This window comes from Nelumbo nucifera, chromosome 4 (assembly GCF_055504915.1).
Source record: "Nelumbo nucifera cultivar China Antique chromosome 4, China Antique-T2T, whole genome shotgun sequence".
Lineage (NCBI taxonomy): Eukaryota > Viridiplantae > Streptophyta > Magnoliopsida > Proteales > Nelumbonaceae > Nelumbo > Nelumbo nucifera.
The window spans coordinates 30,784,450-30,795,072 of record NC_142652.1 but is presented as its reverse complement, the minus strand read 5'-3'; the positions used below and the strand labels follow the sequence as shown (position 1 = coordinate 30,795,072).

The following is a 10,623-nucleotide window of genomic DNA, read 5'->3' as shown; positions in this document are numbered from 1 at the left end:
ATTTAAAAATTTGGTTTTTAGCTCCCCTTTGTAAAATTCCACAACTCACAAGCAACCTGTCCAAACTAACTTAAAGAACAGCCAAATAAAGGGCTCTCTGTCAGAGATGAAGCTTTGCTACTAAAACTTGAAAGATTCCTAGGTGGTGGTGGAAACAACCAATCAAATCATCGGTGGCGCTAGATTTTTCAAAGTTTGGATTTGGATTTGTACCGAAAGGGTGATTTCTTGACCTCCAAACTTGTGGTCTATTATCTAATGTCACAACTCTCAATTACTCAGTGCTACTCCATGAGCCATGAATCTAGCATATATATGCACCAGTTCTTTTAAAAACCAGCAGGACTGGGACCAATGGTTCATACTTTAAAACTGGTTCAGTGGTTTGATGGAACCCATCCAGACCGTTCATTAAACTGAAAAACCAATTGAACTGCATTCAAAAACAGTAATGGTTTCAACCTTTCAGGACTGGCTTTTAAGACCTTGTTTAACACTTCACTTCACTCTTTACACTACTTTTATATTACAATGTAAACAGACGAAACCATACCAATATAGGGTAAAATGAATCCAATATAATGCAAAATTCTGACTTTGATGTCAAATACAGATGAAATTAACTGGGCCAAATAAATGTTCATTGGCTGCCTTACAAGATTAAAAACAAAAAGAAAACAAGAAAGATAAAACACTAGACCCAAACTGAGGAACCAAACAATTGAATTAGTAATCTCTTTCTAATCAAGCTTAGTGACTATTGCACCAAAACAGATTCAAATATGACATTGGATTTCTGGCATTATGCTGTGCATGAGGAAATCTGCCATGTACTTGTAAGCTTTCTCTGTCAAATGGATACCATCCCAACTCACACGTGTTTCTGGGTCAGGACAAACTGGAACCCCAGGAGCTCCACACATCTTAGTCAGATCAAAGTTGTAGTCTCCTCCAGTTCCACAGCAGGCTTTCTGTAGAGATTTCTCTTCAAATCCTGTACTCCAAGATAAAGAGATATGGAATGAGGAAAAAGGGATTGATAATTGGTTTTTAATTTTCCTATCAAGATACAGAATGATTGTTTGGCCATAGAAGATGAAAGAAAATTTACCAAGAGAAGAAGCATGGCTAAGTACCCACTGAAGGGCTGTGTAGTAGTCAGCATATACAATAGTGACATCAGGGTACTCCTTCCTCAGCTGTTTCAAGGCTCTTTGGAGGTTGTCGTTGTGAATCATTGCCAAGTCATTCAAGCCTTTCAGGCACTTGAGTTCATCATAAGCTGCCGGGTCGTCGCTTCTAAAAGCTGTGAGATAAATTGGCATGCATCCTATTGGGAAATTCCCTGGAACAACCACTGTCCGCGCACCATGATCTATCACTTTCTGCACACAACATGAGAGGATGAAGCTTGAGCAATAGTATTTCAACTAAGTAAAAACTAATCAAACAAAACATAAAATGGAAATGTTGAGGGTAGACAAGGGAATTACTCTAGCAACATCCTTGATTTTCTGGACGATATAAGGCACATAACTCTGAATCTCTCCTATGGTTTTTCCTTGAAAGAATGCATAGTTGTAGTCATTCCCTCCAATCTCTCCCACTAGAAATAAGGCCCTTTCAAGCTTGTGGGCACACTAAACAAAGATCAAAGAAGAAGGTCAACTCAATAACTGAAATTGAGAATCGTAACTGTATTGCAATTGAGATAACTTAAATCAAGTGTTCAATGTGACAAACCTGTACTGGTGTAACAGATGGATTTTAGATGGTCTTTGAACCAGCCAAGTTGGACTGAGAGAGAACTGTTGGTGACTGGAGGTATAATTTTGTTTTTTGCAAGGGAGGATGTGTCAAGTGCTGTAGACCCAGCCACTGCAAAGTTCACTCCATGACTGAAGTCGGCATCCCTTGCCAAGTAAGGGTTAAGAAAAGGGAGATGGAGGGCCGAAGCTTCAATACACACAAAGAAGAAATAGATACAGAATTAGAATTTTATTGGATTGCTGATGATCGTCATGACCAATGGAAACTCTGTCTTTTTAATCAAGAGAGAAAGAGAGAGAGATTATTTTCTCCATTAATTATTGATGAAGCAAAACATAAACCAGGAAGGAAATGAATAACAAAACGAACCCAATAAACAAATTTCAAATATAATATAGAAATAAAAAATCAGCATCGTTTATATCCAAAAGAAGCTAAAAAGAATGAAAAAGAAAGTTGTGAGTGAAGAACTAAAAAGAAAATATGAGATGGTAGACAACAATGCTGTATCAATAAAAAGAGATTTTTAAATATAAAGAATAATTACCAAAGAAGTCAACCATAAGAGGGCCATTAGAGCAACGACCAGTAGGCTTCTTGAAGAAAGTTTCACCGTAAGGAAGCCTAGCGAATGCAGTAGAAGTGCCGATTGGAGCTTCACGAATCAGATTACCGGTATCTGATATAGAGTCTCCCAGTTGATATATGGCATCAAAGGAGCAAGCCTTTGAGTGAGCAGAAACAGCAAGTGGAAGAAGGAAACAACTAATAATAAATATCTGAAACAGAGACAGCATCGACTTCTTGTTGATGGGCATTGTGGGATGAAGGAGAAGAAATAAACAGAACGGCACAACTATTGATAATCGCTAGCAGAGGCTTATACTTGTGAGAGTAATGGTACGTATGTACAGGCTCTATTAATTTATAGAGATGAAGAGAAAGAACAACGTGGTGTTCCATTATTTCTGTTGTAGTAGGAAACTGAATTTGTTACGAGTCAATACAAGAATGGAGTTGAATCCTACTAGTACTAATACTAGTAGGTGTATTACGACCGACAAGGATCAAAAACATGGGTTGGGTCATTTGATCCAAAACGCCAACCTTATAGTTGGGTTATAACCGTAAGGACTCTGGAGTGGAGGAGGAGAGTTTTGTTTCTGTTCAAAAACGCGGCCAAGCCTCCTAATCAGAAAAATAAAAGGATTATTTGCCAACAAAAATCAGAAAAAACAATTAAATAAAATCAGAAAAAGGCGGTGCAATAGGAACATCTCCCCATATATATGGCTGTGTTTGGTTGGAATGCAAATAAATTTGCACTAATGCAAAACTGTAAGTGCAAATGATTTGAGTGTAAACTTTGACATATTTCTGTTTTAAATTTTAGCTTATTTTGTTTGATTGTAGTACAAATGAAGTAAATTAAGGACATGAAACAGAATAAAGTAAAATCCAAAACCTAATTATTACACCAAAATTTGCATTTTTTACATTTATACTCCCATACATTTGTACTAATGCAAATAAAATTGCACTGCAATCAAACACAGCCATATGAAATCAGAAAAAGGCATGGTGTGTCTCACATCACTCTCGCTCTTTTTCAATTGTTTTGCTTTCTCAAATTAGGCGTCTGCTTGGCATCGATGCCGTTTATCCAGAAAACAGTGACACATCAACGTCACATCAGAAAAAACAGTGCTCCAAGAAACACCAATATGTTTGGAACCGTTTTTTCATAAAAAATAGTTCTCCAAGCCACGTTTTGAAAATTGAGAGGGCATGGTATGGAGCAACACCGAATTTGACATTTTCTGAGAAAACGGTGCTTCCAACCTACACATCAGCAGCACCATTTTCCGTATCTGCAGCATTGATGCCAAACATATACTAGAAAGCCATGAATGATTTTGTTCTCATTTGTTCATGAAATCACCGCATAAAAGAATTAAAAAAAAAAAAAACATCCCCTATAGATAAATGATAAAGGCCCCTTGAAATTTAGCATTAGATAAAGACTGCCCAACCGTTAATTCGCCTGAAGAAAGTTGTTATTTTATCAAAATAACCTTTGTTTAGTTAGGGAACATGAAATGAATTTTTCAAAAGGGTAAAATACAAAAACCTCCGTTCAAGTTTCTGACAATCTAAAAAGTTTTATTTTAGCAAAATCCTCCCGTAAACTTCTAAAAAATTGACAAAAACCTCCATTCTGTTACTAACTCAGACGGAAAACGTTCACCGATGTATATTTTTTTAAATACCCATTTTATCCTTTTGTAAAATAGCTCGTGTTCAAGATAACGCGAAATTTTTCCATGTCAGCCACCATGAGTTGCGCGCAAATTTCACCGCTTTAGTATCCAATTCTATTTAAATTTCAGAAGCAACTTTCTTCTTTTGTTTTTGGAAATCTCTTACTTTTACAAAAACTTGAAAAACTTGGAAAGCATTTCCATATCCTTGTCGGCTTCCTTACGAAAACCTCCTTGTAGTTATGAAATTTATCTGAATTTTACATTTAGGAGACGGGTTCTAATCAATTCGAAAGTTTACTATTCATCTTCTTTGTTGAGACAGTGGCGACAAATAGATTTTCCAACACCAAGTAACAGTGGCGACCCCCTCCAACTCTCTCTTATCTTCTCTCTCCCTCTACTTTTTTTTACTCTTTCTTCTTCATCGTCCCACTCCCCACCAATGTCACTGCCCCTGTTTCTTCCTCCAATGACCGTTGCTGCAACTCTTAGCAACAGCGATTTGCCATCTCTTCCTCCAAGTTTATCTACTTCTTCATTCCAATCTCTCTCTCTAATCCCATTCTACTCCCCCTTTTGTTCTCTATCTCTTTCCCATCTCATCATCGTCGTTGCAACGGCGGAAACCTCTCCTCCCCCTTTCGTTCTCTATCTCTTTCCCGTCTCATCATCGCCGTTGCAACGACAAATCTAAGCTCGACAACAACCTCTCCTCTCCCTTTTGTTCTCTATCTCTTTCTCGTCTCATCACCGTCATTGCAATGATGGATCTGAGCTCGGCGACAACCTATCCTTCCCCGATTGGGAGGGAAGGAATTTTGAGGGAGTGATGAGACAGCATAGTTGTTGTTTGTATAGACTCAAGGAGTGATGAGACGACATGGTTTCATTCGGGGATTCATGAATAGCTCAAAATTCCTTCCCTCCAATCGTGACCTGGTTGTTTGTCTCATCACTCCCCCAATGAGAATCCCTGATTGATTGTTCGTCTTCTTCATTTGAATGGTGACGATGAACAAAGCTCTCAATACAGAGTAGCAGTGGGAGCTCTATACAAACTTTTGGGTGGTTGTCAGAGCTGGTAATGGAACAGCTGCTGATTTGGTTACCTATGAAGCTTCGACACCACCCAGTCTCACCATTGTTCATTCATCGATGAACCCGTTTTGAATCTGCTAGATAATGGATCCCCTATGTAATTTTCTAACAAAGGGGGTGGAGGAGCTTGGGGTCGGGGGTGAAGGAGGAGGAGGAGGAGAAATCCGGTGGAAGGTCGCTGACGTTGAAAAAATCCAGTGCTAAGAGTCAAATCGGTTACAAAATTAAAGCTCTCATGAGTTTAAAGATGATAATATGTCGCCTGGGGTATTTTAGTAAAAATACATACAAATTAATTTACAAAAGGGTAAAATGGGTATTTAAAAAAAATATGGATTTTTTGTCTGAATTAATAACGGAAAGGAGGTTTTTGTCATTTTTTTAAAAATTTAAAGGAGGTTTTTGCTAAAATGAAACTATAGGAAAAATTTTTATGATTGTCAAAAACATGAGGGGAGGTTTTTTGTATTTATTTTACCCTTTTCAAAATGATCAAAATGGGCATCCCGCACCCAATTATCTATTACTCAAATATTTTTGAGATTTTAGCCTATACGGTTGTTAAAAAGGCTTCAACCTTTCTTCTTCCCCACTGCAGTAAACAAGGTTTCAGCACGCATGGTTAACTTCCAGTTTTTGAAAGGATAAAATCGTTAGAGCAATTAGTAAAAGGGTAATTTTGGGATTTAGAAAATCTTGAAACAGCACAATGAGAATCTTTTTTCAAAGTTAACTGATAGAAGCTAATGGAGAGGGGGTCTTTATCCAACGACTAAAGTTCATGGAGGCCTTTGTCGCAAATTAAAGTTAAGGGATCTTTGTCACTAACCCAGAGTATGGGGGGTCCTTATAATTTATCCAAAACAAAAACATGTTGTTAAACTCTGTTTTTATTTTCAAAGGAAAAACAAGTTGGTTTGTTTTTTAAAAATAGTACATATTTTTTTAACCAACAAAATATTGGTTTTAGAACAAAAACAAACTTTTTAGTATGAAAAATATATGATATTTCTGGATCAAGATGTTGAATAATTAGAAGAAAATTAACACGTTTTTTAAATTCAAGAACATGTTTTTTGTTTCAGTTTTGAAAACAGAAAACACATACAATCAAGAACATGCTTTTTGTGTTTTTGTTTTAATTAAAAACAATCAGTTTTCAAACAAGATGGTTTTAAAACTGACAACAAGAAATCAATGCATGCAACACCCCCTTTAGAAGGTAAAGTTCAAAATGAGATAATTAGGTAGTAGGATAGTAATTGAAATTTCTTGAGTCCAAGTTCAATTAAGATAATTAAAAATATGAGAGGTTTTAATTGTGATACTGCCGACTGGCTCAGTTGGTAAGGTCTCTGTCTGATTGTATCAATTGGTGGGGTCTAACTCCTAATCCAACAATCCAACCAAGATGCTCTTTTGGGCCGATGGACCAAAAAACCGATTAACGCCATTTATTTATATCACCTTTGCTGAATGCTGATGAAGCCCGTAAAGGAGTCTTGCACCATGTCTACTAGAGTATATTGTATCGTTTTCATAGAGAAGAGACAAAGTATGTGTTTGGTTCTGTGGGCATTTTAGATGGCATGCTTCTTAGATAAATGATTAATTGAAAAACATTACTTTAAATGTTTATTGCTTTTGTTGTTTGGTTGAGAATTTCATGGGCGTTTCAAGTAACACCCCATAAAGCTATCTTCCACCTCAGTTTACAATGCTCCAAGTAAGCATTTTATTTCAATAATTAGACGTTGGGGCATTGGGACAAATTAGAATTTGAAGTTTCTCCCAATGCCTTATGCACATAAATCTAAGCATTTCTGTTTTTTAATGTTTATTTGATAAACATTGAAACCAAACAATGGTTATATGCACAATTAAGGCCAAGCCTAATTCCAATAAACGCCTACATAACCAAACATAAGACATCTAGAGTAGTTCAAAAGGGCTCAACATGCTTGCTATTTTGCCGGATCATATCCAAGACCCAAGAGGCATTGTGGTGAGTTCAAATCTGCGCCCCAGGGGCACCCCCAAAATCTCCCTGCCAAGGAACAGGATCTACTCCTTACACATGCACATGCACCATGCACCATGCATTGGGAACATCTCCCATCAATAATAACTTATAAGTACGGGAGATGCTCCCCATTCATGGTAGGATGTGCGTGTGAGGAGCAGATCCGGTCTCCCCTTACGATGGGAGGCCGCCAACTGTCCTTCCACACGCATTCTCCCCTCAGCACGCGTGGAGCTAATGGGACGGCCGTTAGCTCTCGTCCTGTTAGCTCCGGATCGTTTATTCTCTCGATTGACGGCTTGGTGCCTGTGCAACCCTGAACTCTTCCGATTTGGTCATCTCCGGCACCGGCGATGGTTCCAGCAGATATACAGGAGGTACGAACACGACCCTCTCACCCCATCTCTCTCTCATCTTTTATTTTTAATTTTTTTCAATACAAAACAAAGAAGGATGGGTCACCGGCGACCACCCAACCCTTACCCAACTCATACAACTAGTAGAGCAATGAAATGAATCAACTTTTGTCTCTTTTGTAATTCAGTTTGCAATTACCAAATCTCTCTCTCATCTCCTGTAGAAGCACTTGATCTGATACCATTTCTTACGGTTTCCATACATCTCTGTTGATAAGTTCTTGCACAACTAGAGAAACTCCTCAAAATCTGCCCTGGCATGATGAACCATAGCCCAGTTGGAAGACCAGGGAGCAGCAATTCCAACTCCGCTTCTTCAGCTAACCTCGTGCATGAAAAGAAATTGACACTATTTGTCCTTCGCCTTGCAACTCTTGAAAAAGCGGCCAATGGAGTGGGAGCCTTAGCTTTCATCAGGGCAACTGTTGTTCTTCTGGTTGGTTTTTCTATCAAACTAGGCAAGATGGATTTCTGGTTCGTCACCACTATTCTCTTAATCGAGGGAACTAGGATTTTCAGCCGAAGTCATGAGCTTGAATGGCAACATCAGTATACCAGGTGGATAGTAGATGCTGGGAAATATAGCTTCAGGCACTGAAATCTAGCTCCCACTTCTTTGTTCGAGCTGTAAAAGCGATTTTCCATCCAATTACTTCAATCGGGCTAGAGATCCACCACAACCGACAGGTGAAAGAGAGCTTCAATACGGCAAGACCCAACAATCGGGTTGTGCAGAAGTTCCCATCATGGATATGGGCAACATTAGATGTCTCCTTGCTTCGCTATGCAGGATGGGTGTTTCTGTTGCGAAACATCAGTAAGCTACTCTATTATTGGCTTTAACTTTTATAAGCCACAACGTGCATGAGTCTTTCCCTGTTGAGGCTTATTCAGTAGGATTGCGGTGACTTTAGTGATGATCTTGACAAGAACCAAAAGCCTACTTCGAATATTTTCTATCGATTGGAATTGGCTGAAGATCTACTGTTTCTAATGGAGAAAGCTTCTGGGAGTAGAAGGTCATCTAGTGTAAGATTTTGGAAGAGGTGAACAGGGAGTGGGAGTTAGATAATTTGGAGTGGTTTCGATCGGATCGGGTGGTCTCCGGTGATCCTTTCGTCTGTTTTTTATTGGAAGAAAAGTTTGAAAATAAATGATGTGAGAGAGAGATATGAGATGAGAGGGACGGGTTCGTACTTCCGATATATCGGAAGCGGGAGTCCGGATCTGCTCCTCAGGCGCCTCGCAAGTTCTTCACAAAACGTGAGAACGCCGCGTGTCCCCAAAATCATGTGAGTTGCATACACGAGTGGAAAGCCTTAATTGCCGTTGGTCACCATTCCGTTAGCCCCTCCCCTAGTCCCCTATCGAGTATTCCTCCGCAAGTCTTATTTCTGATTTCCTGTTCTTTCCTTTTAAGCCCCTGGTAAACCCTAGCGCCCTCCACCGGTTGTAGTGTTTTCTCCGGCAGACGATGATTTCACCGACGATAATATGAAGTCTCCTTCTGATCAAAGACCAAACCGAGACTGACAACTCTGTTGATTTCTCTTTTCCTGCCTAAACTCTCATCCCTGTTCCTTTTCACTAAGAACCCAAACTATTATATAGCAAAGCTACGATTCCTCGTCGTCGTTGTCTCTTGTCTCCACCATGTCACAAGCCTACGATTCCAACTTGCTCGGTTCTCTGTCTATTCCATCGTCCGTACGATCGAGATTTATGTACTGATAGATAGCAAAGCTAACAACGACGGATTTTCTTTTTAAATAAAAAATAAAAAAAAATCTCATATCTCTTCTCTTCTCAAGCTCACCATTTCCTTCCTCCCCGCATCGAACCAATCATTTACAATCCCAAAGTCCCAACTTGACCAAACTTTCTACTACTAGTACTTCTCGACTTTTTCGCCAAATTCAACGTTTGCTCGGAACACCAGTCCTAATTTTCCTTCTGAAACTCTTCCTACTTGTCTTGTAATTCTATGGTTCAGCTCTTCAAATCCAGGTCTTGTGGACCTGGACGGATATCAGTGTTGGAGTTGTCTCCTCAGACTCCGTCATTATATCTGACTGAGAACGAAGACGAAGAAGGAGAGAAAGGTGATGACGGTGACGATTACTTTTCCAATCCAATATCCACTCCGTTGATAATTCCTGCAGGGAGAGAGGGAGGTGCCAGAGATGAGCGTCATCATTTCCCTATTCTGGAAATTTTGCTAGCGGAGTTAAAGAAGTCGTTGGTGACATGTAGCATGGAGAGGGAGGATATTTGTGCCATGGATATTAGCTAGCCTACCGATGTCAGGCATGTCTCCCACCTTACTTTCGATCGCTACAATGGCATTCTCGGTTTGCCCGTTGAGTTCGAGACCGAAGTCCCTTCTAGGGTCCCCAGTGCCAGGTTTCACTCTCGTACTCTATGCCTCTATTTGTTTGCTTCTTATGCTCAAACTCTGCATCTTCTCTTTACAAAAATCCTAAAGTTATAAGTGCGGTGATAAACATTCCATGCTTTTGGTTTATTGTTTCGTCATATTCCAGTAGTTTTTGCGAAAATATTTCCGAACTCTGTAATTTCTCCTTTCTTCCGGGTAGAGTTGTCAGTCTCGTTTCGTCTGTGATCGCAGAAAGACTTTGTATTGTCGCCGGTGAAATCACTGTACGCCAAAGAAAGCACTACTCAATCGGTGGAGGGCGCTAGAATTTAGCAGGAGTTTAGCGGGAAAGAACAGAAAATTAAAAATAAGACTTGCTGAGGAGGAATACTCGGTGGCAGGGGTGGAGGGCTAACGGAATGGTGATTAAAGCTCCCCTCTCGTGTATAGACGCGTGGCGTCCTCACGTTTTGTGAGGAGCTTGCGAGGCGCCAGGTGGTTAGAGGCTTAGAGCACATCCGGACTCCGGAAGCGGGAAGGGGGAGATTTTTAATTTTTAGTGCAAATTAAGCTATGCATGGGTTGAGGGGGAGAATGCGTGTGGGAGGACAGTTGGCGGCCTCCCATTGTGTGGGAGGTTTTTGGGGCGCTATATTGTGAGGCGCAGATTTGAAC

At 39.7% G+C, this 10,623-nt stretch overlaps 1 protein-coding gene across 1 annotated transcript; it reads right to left on the bottom strand.

The window, feature by feature from the left end:
* Nucleotides 1–705: 705 nt before the first annotated feature.
* Nucleotides 706–2,686, bottom strand: LOC104587795 (GDSL esterase/lipase At5g03980-like). Its single transcript, XM_088902604.1, has 5 exons — nt 2,318–2,686; nt 1,744–1,956; nt 1,494–1,642; nt 1,112–1,385; nt 706–994 (listed from the first exon to the last, which is right to left on the bottom strand). The coding sequence occupies exons 1-5, from the start codon at nt 2,586–2,588 to the stop codon at nt 777–779; spliced, it is 1,125 nt and encodes a 374-aa protein (XP_088758730.1). The 5' UTR covers nt 2,589–2,686; the 3' UTR covers nt 706–776.
* Between the last annotated feature and the right edge of the window lie 7,937 nt (nt 2,687–10,623).